Source organism: Canis lupus, chromosome 37 (assembly GCF_048164855.1).
Source record: "Canis lupus baileyi chromosome 37, mCanLup2.hap1, whole genome shotgun sequence".
Taxonomy (NCBI): domain Eukaryota; kingdom Metazoa; phylum Chordata; class Mammalia; order Carnivora; family Canidae; genus Canis; species Canis lupus.
Window position 1 is genome coordinate 12,050,228 of NC_132874.1, and position 19,052 is coordinate 12,069,279.

At 48.7% G+C, this 19,052-nt stretch overlaps 1 protein-coding gene across 3 annotated transcripts in view; it reads right to left on the reverse strand.

Moving 5' to 3' along the window:
• Positions 1-12,239, reverse strand: part of JARID2 (jumonji and AT-rich interaction domain containing 2) — a 260,404-nt gene extending 248,165 nt beyond the window's left edge. For all 3 annotated transcript variants that reach the window (XM_072813674.1, XM_072813671.1, XM_072813673.1), the window contains exon 1: positions 11,611-12,239. Coding sequence is in view for 1 of the 3 variants with exons in the window: in XM_072813671.1 (XP_072669772.1) it covers positions 11,611-11,655 (45 nt within the window). In the remaining 2 variants the exon portion in view is untranslated. The remainder of the gene's footprint in view (positions 1-11,610) is intronic.
• Positions 12,240-19,052: the final 6,813 nt, after the last annotated feature.

Genomic DNA, 19,052 nt, shown 5'->3' on the forward strand with positions numbered 1-19,052 from the left:
ACCTGCTCTCTTCCCTGTATTTTGCAGCCCTGCTGTCAACTGACATATAAATTTTCCCAGGACGAGAACGATAACCTTTTCCCCAACACCTAAACACCTAACATGGTGCCAGAGCATAGCAAGCAACCAGAACATACCAGCTGTATTTAACTGGACCATCTGCCAAGCCAGAGCCCAACGGGGCCTTTGCAACTGCAAAGCCCATCCCACTAACAAGACAGAAATCACATGTGAAAACAATGAGATTCCAGGTCATCTTCCAGCATGTCAATCCTCACAAAAAGGCATTTCATAAACAGAAAATACGTGATTGTACCAGTATACATCCTCTCCTCACCCTTCACGGCCACAGTCATTCTAACATTGTGTTGTGTCCTTAGCGCAATTTTGTTCTACAAAGTGATTTCACCCATCTTATTTCGTTTGGTTTGAAAGCCCTGAGAGAAGACAAGGAAAGAAAATAGAAACTTAAACAAAACCCATCTGACATCTTTACTACTCATTACAAGGGCCTGGATTGGTTTCTAAAAGCCAACAAAACAACCAACCCGCTGGCTTCACGTGCACTACCTGTGGGACTGTAATTTAGTACAGGCTTTCTCCACGAAAACAATGTAGGAACAGGGTTCTCAGGGTAAACAGGAGACACTTCTGGGGTGCCTGGGTAGCTCAGTCAATTCAATGCCCAACTTGACCAAGGCTCAATTTTGATCTCAGGGTCGTGAGTTCAAGCCCCACTTTAGGCTCCACAAGGGCCTTGTAGCCTAATAGCAAAAAAAATAATAATAATAAAAAAAGGCACTTCTGAGCCAGTAATTCCACTTTGAAGAATTTGAAGTGAAAAGATAGAGAAAACATCCTGGGCATGGCATTTTGCAAAACAGGCACCACCAAAGCAAAAAGGCCACCCAGAACAGGCAGGTCGAGTAAACTGTTAGAGAACAACCAAGTAACCCACAGCCATTAAAAATAATGATGTAGAATTGTATTTTGATAATCGAGATAAGATATAAATGCAAAAGGCACATAACAATGTCACACAGGAGCATGCGCCTACACACATCAAACTACATATCTATCTCCGCAAGTGCAGGAATGCCCGGTATGCAATTGCAATGGTTCTTATCATTTGTAGTCCTTCAGCTGAAGGTCTTATAAAGCAAAAAAGTCATTTTCAAAATGGGACAATTACTACTGGCATATAGGTATGGGGCTGACATGGAGAGCTTACTTTCCGCTGAAAATGAATCAGGTACGGCAGTTACCATGGATAACTGAGAAGCTACCTGGAAGGAGGATCTCTGAAACACTTGTCCAAGAAGAGTAACAGCCTTCTGCTGTACCGGGGGCTGGATTTCACGCCCTAGCTGGGTCAGTCACTGACAAAATGTGAGACCCCAGGCAAGTCACTTAACAGAGTTAGATATCTCTGCTTCCTCAGCTATGCGATTTCTGCTTAGTTCATCTCCTTCCACTAGATCCATACAAATCCCCTCCCATAACTAGGGGATATCTGACATACTCCAAAAGCATCATTCAACTCAACAATGGACTTCCTCAGCTGCACACTCCCATAAGATCCGGCCCCTCCCCTTCAGGGGCTAAGAGAAAAGGAACAGGTAAACAAAGATTCCAGTGCCTAGAAGTAGGTGTAAGGAGTCAGGCCGACAGAGAGAAGGGGCTTCATCCCGCCTGGCTGGAGGAAGGGGTGGCCAGCTGTCCAGCAAGGCCTCAGAAGGGCCAGGTAGGGCTCTTCAGGCAACCCACTCGAGGAACCAGGACGTGCAAAGGCTAAGGGCTGGGTTCCGCTAAACCAGAACAGGTGGCCGGATAGGCCCGGGGCCCAGCAAGAAGGGCTTGTCATGCTGTCCTGACACACTTGGTTTAGATTTATTCCAAAAGCCACAGGGAGCCCATGAAGGATCACGACCAGATTTTCAATTTCAAGGATTATTGCTCCAAGATCCCAGTTTAAACATCTTTGGTGAAACGTCTTTGAGCACAGATCCGGGGCCACTCCAGTCTCAAGGGTCAAATCTGTGCCTCCAGTTCACCACCCAGACGTGTTTGGATGACACAGAGTGCTTCATCAAACAGAGTGGGGGTGGGAAGAGATTACATCAAAATGGACTTATTCTAAAGCTACTCATTTGGTTTATTAAGAGGCCAAGTATAGAATTCATTTGACTCATTTATTTCTGAGTCAGCTAGGAAGGCTGCCGGCAGGCCCGATGTCTCCAGGTTGGTGATTTCCAACTGTGTAATGATACCTTGACCATTTGTGCAGGCGTATGCAATTTACAAAGTGCTTTCACATCAAAAATCTCACTGGCTCTCCCAGTAACAAGCCCAAGAGGTGGATGAAACAAGTTTTCCAGATGAGGAAGCAGCTCGGTGAGGTTACGTGGTGTTCCCAAGGGTCAGATGCCCAGTGTAGCACAGGACCCAACCTTGAACTCAGCTCGCATCCCCAATCCTGTCCATTACCACGGCTTATCTGTTATGTTCATGACTGAGCCTAAGCCTGTGAATCAAATCTAAGGCACTGCGTTACTGCGGCCCACGTACTAATAGAAAGGCATATACACAAAGCACAAGACGCTCCAGGTTTTAATCATGTCCGTATCCGAGAGCTGCTTCACAGAGTGAGCATACATTCAGTAGCCCTCATTCTGCAAACCTATGGAAGGAATAAATGCAAGAAACACATGCTCAGCCCTAATCCCTGCTCATTTCCTCCTGGCACCTGTTTCTGCCCCCACAGGCACCAAACACTTTAACAGCTGGCAGAAATAAGAACCAAGAGATAACCACTGTAGATCAAGTCCTCACCAAAATTGTGCTTAGGAAATAACAGAGAAAGAACCACCCAGATTTTTAAAAAAAGCAATAAAAGAGGGCACCAAAAGGTCTCCCACACTCTCCTGGATCATTCATTCACAGCAAACCAGAGGGTCTCCTGATGGAAAACAGACACAGACACACACACCACACACACCACCCGTCTCGCTGCCCCTCACCCCCCAAAAACAATAGTGCTGGGAAAGGAAGTCCTGCTCCTACTGCAGAAAACAGGTGTGTGAGGAAAGAGCTGCACTGGGAGGATAAAGGAGCAAAACTGGCTATATTTTGTTAAACCTTCTAGGATTCCTGGTAACCAAACAGTGCCGCTGATGACATTTCTGACATTTCGATGCTCACTGGCCTTCCTCTTCATGGGTGGTGGGGCTTGACAGACTTACAAAATTAGAACTTAAAATCCAATTTAGGCCTCTGAGGCAGCACCAGCCCTCAAAAACAGCTCTCAAGAACTTCAACCAGTAGGGTTCCCCTTTCTAACACCCTCATACATCCTATGAATACGAGTAATTATGTATAATGTTCCCATTACTCATGCTGCCTCATTAACATATCTGGGCAGCTTTTGTTTACCACAGGGCCCGGACCTTGGTGAGGATGAGGGCCAATGATTGCCCCAGCGCTGCCCCCCCACCCCCACCCCCACCCCCACCCCACCACAGTCCCATAAGCAGCAAAGGCAAGGGCAACAATACAAGGAGGAAAAAAAAGAGAGAGAGGATCCAATTTGTGACAGCCCCTGCGAAGAAAGCAGGTTCCTGCAGGTTCTCAGAAGCCTGGAGAGCTAATGTGGCCCAGCCGGCCCTGGCCCTAAGATATCACCGAGACAGTGGGTGGGGACACTCACAAAAATATAGAGTACAAACCAGTCAGTCCCAAAGGGTACTGGGATCTCAGCTCTTTTTTCCAATGAGAACTCAAGGAGACAGCCAGCTGGGGAAAGAGGGTAGCTCCACCAACTGGTGTTTAAAAAAACAACAAACACAAACATGTACTTGAGACGGATGCACTCCTTCTGTTCCAGGGACGCTGACAACCTGCCTTAACTTCCCCAACTTGCTTAAGCAAAAAACCTCTCTGAAGCCTGCCAAGAGCCCTTGTTGTGATCTTTTCTTCCCCTTTTTTGGGGTTACGGTCATCATTTCATTTTACCGCTCGTTCACCTGGACCAAAAAGTAGGAAAGAGATATGCAGTCTTTAACGTCCTGGCCAGTGTCTAGCTGCCTTGATTTTCTCTTCTGTAAAATGGACTCAAAAGCCTTTTTCTGGTGTGAACTCACTATGGAAACAAACGTGGGCGGTTATTTCCGAAGTGACTGGGCCTTCTCTTCACAATGCTTTCAGGAGGAGTGGGTGTTGTGTGGCCCATCTATGGTGTTTTCTACAATCCAAGCTCTTCCGGCACATTTCTTTAAACTTCAAAGAGAACCCCAGGAGAGATAGGCACCATTCTCACAAGATTAGCAAAACCTGTTGTAAAACAGTGTGGAAGTGGAAAGAAATCCAGACAGATACCCGAGAGGCCCAGGATGTACTCCAACAGCTCCACTCAGGCGGGACCTAGACCTCACCCTATGGGATCTACTTCTGTAAAACACAGACCCTTTCTGATCCCAGGTGTCCTCAGAGACAAGAGATGTATAGCCACCTGCAAGCACTGACAGGAACAGAAGTCCCGGAAGCAGGCAGGTTTACCTGACCATGAGCCAAGGGGTATCCGGCCAGCACTGCCACTTCCTCCAAGATTCAGCTCTACTTTTAGTGACTGTATTCTGAATCGGCAATGAATGAAAAATCCCTTATTACAAAGTGTGAGGCTGGGGCACCTGGGTGGCTCAGTCAGTTAAGCATCTGCCTTCGGCTCAAGTCATGGTCTTGGGCTCCTGGGATAGAGCCCCGTATCAGGCTCTCTGCTCAGCAGGGAGTCTGCTTCTCCCTCTCATCTCTTGCAGTTGTGCACATGCTCTCTCTAATAAATAAAATTTTTTAAATTTTTAAAAAATAAAAAGTGTGAAGCTGCCAGAAGGTATGGTATTAGCTGAAATCCCAAGAAAGATAAAAAGGATGAGGAAAAAACCTCACTCCGATGGTCTACAAAAAAGCAGACAAACAGCAGTACCAAAGTCATCGGAGCTCCCACCTCCTGGGATGAAGGAAGTCTGCAATCATAAGGCAGATCAGGAAAAGATGTTGGAGCCAAAAAGAACCAGAAAAAGAGAGCTTGGAGACTGGCTGAAAAAATACTTGAGACTGGGGGGTCTGGAAGGAGGCAGGTATCAGAAGTTACCTCCTGAAGATAGAAAGAAACAAAAGATAATTGATTCAAACTAAGAAACTGAGATTCAACTGGTCTCCTTTCCGTTAAGGGGTGGGTTTAAGGATTTGAAATGGAACAAACCTTCAGCAAAATCTCCTAAGTGACACACAATAATTAAGGTTGCTGGATTACAAGATACAAGTTTCTGAACTCCGAATAAATTAGGTGTAAAATCCCTAATCTTTCTGCCCCCTACCATCCAGTGAATGACACAACTGGTTTTTTTTGTTTTTTTTTTTAATTCTAAAAGTCATACAAGTTGCCTCAGTAGGGCCTCTCTAAACTGAGCCACATGTCACCTATGCTGCCCACATGAACTAGATAGGGAGTCTGCTCTAATACCTGGGGATTAGGTCTAAACACAATGGAAATGCTCTTAATCAGAGGCCAGAGGGACCAGAAAAAAGCTGGTTAGCTCATGTAAAGTCTGTCAGCTGGGAAACCTAAAAATCCATATAGATTTTTGACATTCTGACCTAAACACCTAAATGTATTTTTAAAAACAGATTTGTTGAGAATCCCAGTGTTTCATGTTATGCTTTTTTGGTGTTTGTTAGGAAGGGAGTTTGGGCAGGAATGAAGTTCGGTTCTTAAAAGGTAATCACTAGCAAAGCAATGCATGTACACAAATCCTTAAGATTTTTCCCCTAGTCTTTTAAGTGACGGCCCCACATCTAATTTAACAGCCTAATTTTTTTTTTATTAATTCACTTGATTTATCAAGTGTTCCCCAAAACCGCCAACTTAAAAGTTTTCATAGAGACCAACTCTCAAAAGAAAAAAAAAAGAGAGAAACCAACTCTTTCCGCATTTGTTCAAAGGTTTACATAATATTCAGCTGTAATTGCAATAATAAGTCTAACTGGAATAACCTGATTTGGAAACAAACAACTGACACTTGGCAAGCCTTCAATGGGTGGGAGCCAAAGGGGACAGAGGCACACACACCGCAGGGCTACCCACGGGCCGGACGTCTTATTGGGGTATTATAGCCAGGATATTCTGCAGCCAACAGAGCAAGTAGGTTGGATAGGTAGAAGATGGCTCTTAGTAGAGCGGTTATGTAATCCCGAGAGACTCAGAGATGGACCACTGACAGTAGGATTAGAACACTGCAACAGGGGCTCCTAGCTACTCTATCATGGAGCACACGACTCAATCTCCTGGTCAGGAGTTTGAGTCCCACCTCTCGTAGAGATTACTTATAAATTCTTGAGACACCTGGGTGGTGCACTCAGTTAAGCATCTGACTCTTGGTTTGGCTCAAGTCATGATCTCAGGGTCAGGAGATCAAGCCCCGCCATTAGGCTCCACACTCAGCAAGGAGTTCTGCTCAAGGTTCTCTCTCCCTCTCCCTGTGCCCCCCTCTCTCCCGCACTCTCACGCTCTCTCAGATAAATAAATCTTTGAAAAATAAGTTCTTTTTGAAAAAGAACAATGGAACTCAAAGTCTAAAAATGAAATTTCTTACACTGCAAAACTTCTTAACCATTTAGGTAAAAATGTCAGAAACCTGGGTCTTAAGAACCTCATGATCAAGGGCAAACCTTAAAAATACTGCAGCGTGGCCTTTACCAAGTATTTTAAAGTACTAAGGGCTTCATATGGAACTTACGTGTGTCGTCTTTGAAGGGACAAAAATAGCTCCATTTGAACACAACAGACACAAGTTATGTACTCCTTCAAAAGATTTTCTCTTTCTGAAGGAGAAAAGTTTAAATAACCTTTGGAGCAGGGTATATATTAACACTGGAGTTATTTCCAAGGCACTTGGAAGTGCATCAGTAGCCCCCAGCTCAGCAACAGTAACTGGTGTGACCTACTATAAGAAAAGAAACAGCCATTATACCATCTGAATTCCAATTAATTTCAGGTGGCTATTTGGGCCAATGAGACTATGGAAGACTTGCAAGTCAGATGAAGTAATCACAGATTAATTATTACAGTGAAGTAATAATCACACAGGTTAACAGTAACTCAAATTGATTATTTGGGGACATAACTTTTTTCATTTTAAATTTATATGACACAGTTTGGACTCTTGACAGTCTTCCCTCCAAAATCTCTCCATACATTAATAGCTGCTCAAGAGATGCCTGCGTGGCTCGGTGGTTGAGCATCTGTCCTTGCTCAGGTCGTGATCCTGGGGTCCTGGGATCAAGTCCCGCATCAGGCTCCCCACAGGGAGTCTGCTTCTCCCTCTGCCTGTTTCTGCCTCTTTCTCTGTGTCTCTCATGAGTAAGTAAATACAATCTTAAGAAAAAAACAAAGTAAGAAAAAAAAATAGCTGCTTAAGTGCCCCTGCCCTACACTCACATAACAAAGAATCAAGTTTTCCACTACTAGACAGAAAGACAGCCAAGTAAACAGTGCAGGAAAGGAAAAATGTAGCAATTAAATGTCACGTACAAGGCTTTTGGTTTTTTTTTTCCCCTCAGAACTGTGAAATAGCCCAATTGGGTATAAAGGGGGGGGGAGGTAGGGAGAGGAGCTCATAAATCCTACCACTGTATTTTGCTGCACTTCTACTTTTTTCTTTATAATTTCACGTAATTGTAATTATAGTAAAGCCTACTTTTGAACGTTATAACATGAACTTTTCCCAGTTTTGTTTGATCACTCTGCAACTTTTACATCAGACAATTAGATACTGAGAACTTTACAGCCTAGTGGTACAAACTCCCTGAGCTGACCTGGAAATCAAACTGGCAATTTGTTTTTCTGCTCCATGCACGACTCGTACGGTCGTGTGGCAGAGATTTTTTATTTCAGACTCCTAGGTTTAAAGCCTCAAAGATCAAATGGTTTTGAAGCCTGCGTATTATATTCGTTATTCTCCCGAGGAGTAACCCATCCGAGTGCAGTGACGGACGGAAATGGCAGAAAGCATCCATAGAGCCAGGACATGCAACGCTTTTCATCGTCCAAGTGGATTGGGGCTTTGGAAGCAAATGCTTCCAGTTGTTACTCAAGGTATTGTTGTGGGAGTTGTGCCCAGCACAATTAAGACGGGATTATATAACAATTTATGAGTTTCTCAAGGATGCCACTGAGTATGAAATATAACCACCATGTCCCCCAAAGCCTGCCATCCACAATCCCACCCCCAAACTGCTTTGGGTAGACAATAAACTGAATGGCAACGCGGCAGGCATCTGAGGCTTCTGAGACCAATTGTGGAATATGTGCTGCCTTCCACCAGCTCGAGGAGACATACCCCCTGAAAGAGAGAGAAGATCTTTCACGCATATTCTCTCACACACAGGATCCTTGCAGATAAAAGTTAGGGGCAGAGGCAGGTGTGTTACCTTTCCTATTTTCCAGAGGACTAAACACACTCAGATTGTGAGTCTCCTGTTCTAAGCGTTCAGAAGTACTAAGTCCAGAACACCCTGAGATTTAGTTCTCTCGCGCTCTTTCAAGAATATGTAGCCATGACAAGTCTTCCCTGGTCCATCCCTCCCACCCCCCAAAAAAAGATAAAAGCACAGAGCTGGCCCAGCGAAGGAGGAGCGCCACCGGCCTCCCACGGTGGTTGCAGGGCTCCCAGAACGAGGGCCAGTTGCTGCTGAGCAGCATCACCCAGAAAGGCATCCCGCCACATCCCCCAGAGACACCCCAAATGCGACTTGCATCGACAAGGTGGCCAAATCCACAGCACAGCCTCTTGCAAAGCAAAGCTTTCCCTGAGTAAAGTTTCCTTGCTTTTCTTCCAAGATGACAACGACCACCGTAGCAATGCCACACCGTCGGCAGACCTGCAAACAGAGGCGGCGAAACCCGTTTCTGCAGAAAGGAGGCGTCTCCTCCGCACTCGCCACCCCCTCCCAGGAACCGGAGAGGGGTCGGGGCGCCCGTGGTCGCGGGTCCGAGAGCTCCCCCCCAGCGCTCACCTGCAGGGCAGCGCCGCGTCCCAGGGCGGAAGGCGGAGGCCGGTCGCCGCCGCCGCCGCCGCCGCCTCCTCCTCGTCCTCCTCCCACGCCGCGGCCTCCGCGCGCTCCCTCCGCCCCCGGCCGCCCCGCCGCGTGGAACCTCCCGCCCGACTTCTGACGTCACGGAGGAGGAGGAGGAGGAGGTTCCACCCGGGCCGTCCCTTTGTGACGTCACAATGACAACAGACCGGGCCGGGAGCGTCCGGGAACCCGGAGCAGCGCGGGGGGGAGGCGGGGGGAGAACCGGGGGGCGGGGAGGGGGCGGGGAGGGGGCGCGCTGACGTCTCTCGGCTTAACCTGTTGCTCTCGAGACGGCGCGGGAGCGGCGGGAGGGCGGGCAGGGCCGCGGGGAGGCGGGCGGGCAGGGCCGCGGGGAGCCGGCCGGGAGGGCAGGGGAGGGCCGCGGGGAGGCGGCCGGCCGGGCAGGAGCGCGGGGAGGCGGCAGGCAGGCCGCCGCCATGCTCGGCCGTGCGCGCGGCGGGGGGCGCCCGCTGCAGCTGTGCGCCGCCCCCGCCCCCGCCCCTCCCCGCCCCGCCCCTCCCCGGGCCCCGCAGGCCGCGCCGCCCCCGCGCCCCACCCACCCGCCTGCCAGCCCGCGCGGAGCCCCGGGCCCCGAGCCGCAGCCGCGGCCGCACCGCCCGGAGCCGGAGCCGGAGCCGGAGCCGGAGCCGGAGCCGGAGCCCGAGCCCGAGCCCGAGCCCGAGCCCGAGCCCGCAGCCCGCCCCCTACAGGCCGCGCGCGCGCCCGCCCGGCCCAGCCCAGCCCGCCGCGACCCCCGCGCGCCCTCCCCTCCCCTCCCTCCCTCCTCCTCTCCCCCTCTCCCCGCCGCCCGCTCGAGCACGTCGGGCACTCGGGCTCCGCTCCGCTCCGCTCCCCCGGCGGCCGCAACTCGTGCTCTGCCTCCCGCGGCCGCCGCCTCCAGCCCCGGGCTCTGCGGCCGGACGCCGGGACACGACACAATCCCCTGACCGCCGGCGACAAAACGATCGATCCCACCCCACCGCGCTCCCCAGTTCCGCGAGGTCTGGGATGGGGTCGGGGGGGCGGCGGGGGCGGTTCTCGTCCAAGTTCTACCCCCTCGGCTTTGTGGCTGCACCCGGGGCGGACGAGCCCCGGAAAGGCGTCCGCGCTCCGGGGCGAGCTGGTCTCCATGCACTTCCTACAGCCCGACTTTAAACTAGTCCTTTGCATTCTACCCAGCCCTCTGCAATGCGGATGTATTTTAATTCTTAAATTCTTTGGGGAACAGCTTTTTAAGTTGGGCTTGATTATTTAACCTTGCATTTCTTTCATACTTGAAGTTTACGTGCCTAGATTAGAATCAGCCCTCGAGAAGAGGCATTCGGCTTTTTCATTAAGATTTTTTTTTTTTTTTACAAAAACCAGTGCCCCGAAGGTCATCTCCCATTACACACATCGCACTGCTCAAAAAAGGGAAGATATGAACCACCAATTTGTCCACTCGAGTTAAATAAAACTTTCTTATAACGTTGCATTATTCCCAGTGTAGGTTCATTTGGGCTTTAAAAAAAAAAATGGGTTCTTTGATTTAAAGCATGCAGCTAATCACCGATCACTCGAGTGCATATTTGGTTAATCCTCCGTCCCCCTCTACCCACCCTCCCCCCAAACTTAAAAAAAAAAGCCATACACAAAACAAAAACACTCCCCATGCCAATCAAAACGTAGCTGTACTATGCACAAAACAAATTTAACTATCCCAAGCCATTTAAATCTCTGAATAATCACCCAATTTCAGAAGCCCGGTTAGCAGGGAGAATGTATTTGTAGTCACTTACACATGCATTCACATACCTACTTAAAAACATTAGCTATAGTGTAGGTCTTTCCCTCTTCCCCCCCCCAAAAAAACTGGAAACCATGAATTTTTAAACAAAACCAGTCCCATTATTAAAGTCAATCCCAACAAATGCATTCGCTGTAACATGATTCCCAACTGGTTTACGCTGCGAACCAAATAAGCCAAAAACGACCACATACATTAAATTTGATGTGCCAGTGCAAGGAACAAGATCGCCATAATCGGACCCTCGATTGCAACTTAAAGGGTTTCCAACACACACTCGTTACACGATTTCCCAAATAACATTAATAATAATAACACAAGCTCATTTGCATGCAAAGTGCAATATGAGGCCAAATCCGCCCGAGAATGCAGTTTAGTTACATTACCGCAGCCCCCATAACCCCCCTCCCACTCCAAGCTCCACCAAAATCCCTAGCCTTTCATCTAAAACTAGATTATGGTTGTGTCATTCGAGGTCAATTTATTCACTTGAGGTATCGCTACACCAATCTGTTTTTTCATCCAAACTAGGCAGACACGACTTTGCCTGAAAAGCCCTTCTTCTGAAAAGAAAGAAGCAGCCTTATCGGACGCTGTGTTTAAAACCCTTCAGCTGCAGAATTATCTATAAACTTGACATTCACAGCCATTGCTTAAAACTGCAAGTCAAAGGATGTGTTGTTAAGAGCACTTACGTATTTCTTCTGAATGATATTCCTCTTGGGTCTTTCCTTGCTCATTCTGAGATCCAAATGCTGATTGCAAAAGGGGACAATTGCTTCATGAATTTAAAGCCGTCAGAAATTTGCAAAAAAAATATCCTGGTGGTTTTTTATTGTTGTTGGTGGTGGTGGTGGATCTTGTAATCCGACTTTTCTTCCTCTTCCCCCAAAGCCCGATTCGCCTTGAAATAAATCCGAAATTGGGAAGGAGGAGAAAAAAAAAAAAAAAAAAAAAAGGAGCCAAAGACGAACGAAGCAAACAAAAAACAAAACAAAAAAAATTCACTTTAGTAAAACACTCATAATGGAAAATTTCCCCCGAAAACACACACACACACACAAAAAAAAAAAAAAAAAAAAAAACCGACGCCCTTCACTCCCCCCCTTTTTTCCTCCAAAAACTACATCAGCGAAACGTGAAGGTCCTTAGTGTCTGATCTGTAGTTACATCTTGGAAAAGAAAAGGGAAAGATAAATTAAAAAAAAAAAATGTTGGAAGTCACGTTTGTGCTGCAGCAGCAGTGCGAGCAGAAGAGTCAACTCCGGCGGCGGCGGCGGCGGCGGCGGCGGCACCACAGCGAGGGCTCGCCGAGTCTCTTTTTTCCAAGCCCCCGAACCAATGAGAGACGGGCTAGCCAGCCCAACTTTAAATGGACTCTGCTTTTATACAAGTTAGGGCTCCTCGGGCAATTCCCCGACGGACGCCAGCCGAAAACTCCCACAGCTGAGCCGCCGGGCGCCCGCCTCCTCCGGCGCCGACCGACCCCGGCCCAGCCCGGGCGACCCCCGCTGCCCCGTCGACTAGACGCCCGCGAAGCTTCGACGAGCCCTTCTCGGGCGACCCCTCAGGCGTCGCTCCCACGCCGAGCCTGGGAGTGGAATTGAGAGAGGCTCCCTAAGCCCAATGCATGGCACGCTCGGTCGCTCCACCTCACCCCCTTTTCCCCAGCTTGCCGCTCACCCTACGGCCGCCGCACGCCAGCCCCCGCCCCTGCCGTCGCGACTACCTGCAGCCGGGCTGCTGGATACCAGTGCCCCAGGACGCCCGGCCCCGGGGAGAGCCGCCTATTCCCGGGGCACCTTAGAATGGTCCCCTTGATCTTCTGGAAGTTGTAGTCCCCCGACTACAAAATGGCTATGGCCACGGGAGCTGAGAACTACAATTCCCAGCCTGCCCCGCGAACCTGTCACTCAACTCCCCTCCCTCCTCCCCGCCCCCTCCCCCTCGCCGGCCCTGCCAACAAACGCTTGGATGTGTCCCGCGTGTGACACTGCTAGAGGCTGGCTCGGGATTGGCCCGCAGAGCGTGTGGTCCGCGAGCGAGGAACTCCCCACGCCGGCCCGCCCCCGCCCCCGCCCCCGCCCCCCGGGCCCCGGCCCCCCCGCCCCGCCCCCCACCCGCGGCGCCCCGCCCCCACCCGCGGCGCGAACTGCCTGTGGAATCGAGGAATCGCGCGCGCGCCGGCCGGAGCCGAGCGGCGGGGGAGGGACGCGAGGCTTCCCGGGGTGGGGGGCGGCGGCGGCGAGGGCTTGGAGCCCGTCCTAAGGAGAACTGGGCCACGCACCAAGAGGAATCCTCGGTGCGAACTAGTTGATCGGCGGCGCCTGCTGCCTGTGCCGCGCAGCCGGTGTCAGCTCAGGACACCGCCTCGCGGCTCCGCACGCGGCTGCTGCGGCCGGCCCGGGGTAGGCTGAGGTCACCGCGGCCGGCGCCCCGCACCCGCACCCGCACCCGCACCCGCACGCGCGGCAAGGGCCACCCCCCGGCGCGGCACGCGGCGCGGAGCCGGCCCTCCCCCGAGGCTGGCCCCGGAGCCCCTGAGCCCCGGAGCCCCGGAGCCGGCGAGGGCGGCCGCCTCCCACCTGCCTCTGCACCCCTGCTGGGTTCTCTCCTCCCGACGTGCAGCCAGGAGCAGGCCCCGCGCTGTCTCCTCGGGCCTCCTGGGCCCCGTACACAACTTCCCGCGTCGTCCGCAGCCGTTCGGCCCCAGAAATGCCCTCGCTTTAGGAGTGCCTGCGGGGCTCGGTCGGTTGAGCGTCTCCCTTCCCCTGGGGCTGGGATCCTGGGATCGAGCCCCGTAGGGGCCTCCCTGCTTCACGAGGAGCCTGCTTCTCCCTCTGCCTCTGTCTCTGATGAATAAATAAATAAAATCTTTTTTAAAAATACATAAATCTCCTTGATTTAACTGTGGCTGCAGAGAAGTAATGTTTTAAAGGATCTCCTCTCGGGCTTCCCTCTGGGTAAATGAGAAGTGGGGTCACTCACACTGCCTTATGCTCGTGGCTCTACATCTTATTCTCCTTCCCATCGCGTGTGATTCTCCTTACCTGGAAAGTAGAATAACTCGGGTTAACACAGTTAAAAGGTTAGTTGCAGCAGTGTTTTCAGGAGGTAACCACGGTCCAGAAAGGTCTCTGACACTGGCGGTGAGAGACCTGGATTCAAATAATACTTTAGCCCTTGCTCAAAGGCAGCAGGTGGCTTCCGTGGGTTTGTCGCGAGCCTCGTCCACAGATTCAGGATGGCCAGGCCTTATGGAGAGGATTTTATTTATTTATTAAGCAGAGAGACACACAGAGACAGACAGGCTCCCTGCAGGGAGCTGGGTATGGGAGTGGATTCCAGGACCCGGAATCATGCCATGAGCGGAAGGCAGACACAACCACTGAGCCACCCAGGTGCCAGGGAGGATTATACAACTAACTAAAAACCCGCCACGTTATAGGAAGCTCTCAGTCAACAAAATAAAATGCCTTTTTTTTCCAAAGGCTTTTTAATCATTACCCTACCTTTTTAAAAAATCTGAATGCCTTCTGAAAAAATAATTTTGTCCTACGTTCATTCCACAATCGGAAAAATAAATGGCCTTCTGTGCCTTAAGATTGCAAAACTTGTTTGCTGGTGTATTTGCTGGGGAGGACTGAACAGAACAGACTCGGCTTTTCAGGGTTGACCACCCAAGTGACTTTATGGTTAGGTTACAACAAGGTGTTTTCAGAAGATTTTCTGATCATTACGACCTGTACATTGGAGGTCTGCACTCCTCCACAGTGTTATGGTTTTAACCAGTTTTCTAGAGGTTTAATGTCGGATCTGTCATTCCCCAGGCAAAATATTAAAGAACAAAGGTGGGTTTCTTGGTTCCCTGAAATAGCCCGGAGGCTGGGCTTCTCTGTCCCGGGCATGCAAACCCCCCTGCTGGGCAACCAACTCCAGATCACCACAACTCCAGATCACCACAAATACAGACTACAAAACCTTCCTGGTTTAGGCTGAAGGGCAGGGGAAAGGAAGGAACTTGCTCATTTCCAAAAGATTTGGATAACATTAGTGTTGTTTTCCCTGAAAAGGAAAATCAGATTGCCCTTGTGGAAGGCACTGTCTCCTGATGGACATCCTTTCCCCTGCTACCGTGGCAAAGTCGTATGTTACCTTTCTTTTTCCTTCTCCTTTTTTGTTTTCAATAAATCTAATTCACCCTTTCTCCTGATGATCTTAACTCCTCACAGCACTTCTCTTGTCGCCTTTAAGTCAGGCAGTGGGGAGTAAGCAGGATGGAGGGAAGACCTCACTAGGTGCACTCCTTTCTATAGAACCTGCCAGCACTGTCCTCATCCCTGACAACACAGAGAGAAGCCTTAAAATCCTTTGTTAAGAAACACTGAGCTGAGTACAAAAGGCAGACTTAACAGTCGATTGTGATACCTCTAAAAAGTGCTAATTAGCAACATGGAAAAATGTACTAAAGGGAACACATAAGAAAGGTGACCAGGAACTAAGGAGTTTTGAAGGATGAATAGGGGTTCAGTAGTTTGAAGTAAGCCAAGAAAATCTCCAGCATGGAAAAAAAATCATGATAACCCCAAAAACCAAAACACTACATTTATGGATAGGAACCAATTTTTGTTTGGGAGTGACTAAAGATGAGATACTGAGAGGTAAGCAAGAGCCAGGCCCAGAAAAGGCTCTCTGTGTGCCAGGCAAAGGAGTTTGGACTTTGCCTGGAAACTTACAAGGATTTTCACTAGAGGTATAAAGCATAATTTGCATTTTGGAAAGTAATTCTGCCCATATGACAGATGAAATTAGGGATTGGAGAAAAGAAAGAGACCTGAGGCAGGCAGACCTAGAAACAAGTTGCAATGTTACTGCACAAATGAACTGCGAAATGGTTATGATCTGACCCCAGTGACAGAGGAAATACCATAGAGAGCAGAGAACAGGTTGAGAAATATTTAGAATGTCAAAAGTCCAACGGACTTGGGAACTGGTTAGCTGGAGAGAATGCTGGCTAACAGGGTAGAGTCTAAAAGATTAAGATTCCTTAATCTTATACCTTTTGTGCTCTTTTAGACTTAGATCAAATAGCTGCCTTAAGAAGAATGGGAACATGAAGGAGGTGAAAGAGGAAGAGGTAGCAAATCATCAGATACAAGTAAGAGCAGACACTCACTATTCTGAGTTCAAATGTGGAGAGGAAATCATATTTACTTAGGCATTCTAGCCCACTGTCCGGTTTACACTAAGAAAAGACAGGTAGGGCAGCCCGAGTGGCTCAGCGGTTTAGCGCCACCTTCAGCCCAGGGCCTGATCCTGAGGACCCGGGGTCGAGTGCCATGTCCGGCTCCCTTCATGGAGCCTGCTTCCCCCTCTGCCTGTGTCTCTGCCTCTTTCTCTGTGTGTCTCTCATGAATAAATAAATAAAAATCTTTTAAAAAAGAAAAGACAGGGAAAGGATTGTAAGTTAATAAAGACCAAGTACAGAGCAATAGTCCATACTCCTATATTATATGCATATTGGAATTTCCCTCATCCTGTGCAGGGGATGGCACAGGTTATCCCACATGCTTCCAAAAACCAATCACAAACAACAAGACTCATCCTCTCCAGAAATCGTTCCTTAACAGTACATATTTCACTCCTTTATATTGTATACTTACTTGCTCACTTTCTCGAATTTTGTCTTATGTTCCCATCTCTTCTCTCCAAATAAAAAATAAGCTTTCAAAAGTCAGAGACCATGTTACCTACCTCTCATATCCTCCCCAAAGCTCCAGAGACTTAATAAGATTTGGAAGTGTCCAATGAATGTTTACTGTTGAATACTTCACCAAAACTGTAATGCTTGCTTATTTCGACTTTTGCCAGCCATTTAGTATTGCTGTCATCTCCAATTCCATTCTGGAACACTACTATTTTTCCTCTTGCAGTATCCAGATCCAACATAGTGTTATACATGCTTCCTCAGCTACAATCCTATCTCCAATTCAAGCCTGGCTGTTTGTCTTATTTGTTTCTGCATTCTCTGTCCCTGTTACTTCAGCCGCATTTTTTTTTTTGAAAAATTTTTTAAAGATTTTATTTATTTATTCATGACAGGCACAGAATGAGAGAGAGAGGCAGAGACACAGGCAGAGGGAGAAGCAGGCTCCATGCAGGGACCCCGACATGGGACTTGATCCCGGGTCTCCAGGATCACACCCTGGGCCGAAGGCAGTGCTAAACCACTGGGCCACTGGGGCTGCCTGTATATTTTTTTATCGGAGTTCAATTTGCCAACATATGGTATAACACCCAGTGCTCATCCCATCAAGTGCCCCCCTCAGTGCCCATCACCCAGTCACCCCATCCCCCCGCCCACCTTCCTTTCCACTACCTACATTTTTTTTTAAGACTTATTTATTTATCTGAGAGAGAGAGATAGCTCAGAAGGAGAGGCAGAGGGAGACAATCTCCAGCAGACTCCCACTGAGCACAGAGCCACCCACAGGGCTTGATCCCTCAACCCTGAAATTACGATCTGAGCCAAAATCAAAAGTCACACATTTAATGGACGGAACCACCCTTGCGCCCCAGCCACAATTTTTTAAGAATAAAAATTGAGGGCAGGGATCCCTGGGTGGCGCAGCGGTTTGGCGCCTGCCTTTGGCCCAGGGCGCGATCCTGGAGACCCAGGATTGAATCCCACGTCGGGCTCCTGATGCATGGAGCCTGCTTCTCCCTCTGCCTATGTCTCTGCCTCTCTCTCTCTCTCTCTCTCTCTGACTGTCATAAATAAATAAAATTTTAAAAAATAAATAAATAAATAAATAAATAAAAATAAAAATTGAGGGCAGCCCCAGTGGCACATTGGTTCAGCGCCGCCTGCAGCCCAGGGCGTGATCCTGGAGACCCTGGATCAAGTCCCACGTCAGGCTCTATGCATGGAGCCTGCTTCTCCCTCTGCCTGTGTCTCTGCCTCTCTCTCTCTCTCTCTCTCTGTGTCTCTCATGAATAAATAAATAAAATCTTTAAAAAAAAGAATAAAAATTGAATATGTCTAAGGTGTACAACGTGATTTTTTTTTTAAGATTTTATTTATTTATTCATGAGAGACACAGAGAGAGAGAGAGAGAAGCAGAGACACAGGCAGAGGGAGAAGCAGGCTCCATGTAGGCAGCCAGATGGGACTCGATCCCAGGACTCCAGGACCACACCCTGGGCCAAAGGCAGGGGCTAAACCGCTGAGCCACCCAGGGATCCCACAATGTGATATTTTGATGTGTGAATTCATTTTGAAATCACTACTACAGTCAAACTAATTAACATATCGCCTCACATAGTTACAATCAGCCACATTTTTGGATCTTTGAAATTCTGTTCCATGTTGTCTTGTTTTCTGATGATGTCATTTGTATATCTTGTCTCTCCTAATTAGATTGAAAACTTCATGGGGCCATGATTTGTCTCATGCTGAAGACAGCCCTCGGCAATGAATCCAATCTCTGGATGGGAATCAGATGTTTCTAATATTAACTTTTCTGAGTGACCTGAAGCCATTCATTTGACCCTCTGGACCTCAGTGTCATCATCTATAAAATTAGAGGGTTAAATTCAATTATCACCAAAGACATTTCTGGACCCAACGTGCTCTAATCTTACTTTGACCTTTGTCCTGGACTTCCTTGCTCCCCTCTCAGTCCTGGCCCCTATGTAGACTTAAACAATCCTTGAGTAAGAACTGCTGGGATAACTTTCTTTATATCTGTACATTATTAATTTTTAAAATTTATTTATCCATGAGAGACACAGAGAAATGCAGAGAGAGAGGCAGAGACACATGCAGAGGGAGAAGCAGGCTCCATGCAGGGACCCCAATGTGGGACTCGATCCCGGGTCTCTAGGATCATACCCTAGGCAGAAGGCAGGCGCTAAACCGCTGAGCCACCCGGGCTGCCCTATTAATTTTTAAATATAATCTTATATTTCTCTGGGACCCCCTAATGATACCTTTTTATAGTCTTTAAAGCATCATCAACAATATCATTTAATCCATAAAACAGTCTGGATCAAGATAGCTATTATCATCCTCACTCTTCCAATGTGAAAGTAAATATAAAGAGGTCGCGATTTGCTCAAGGTCATACACAGAGTA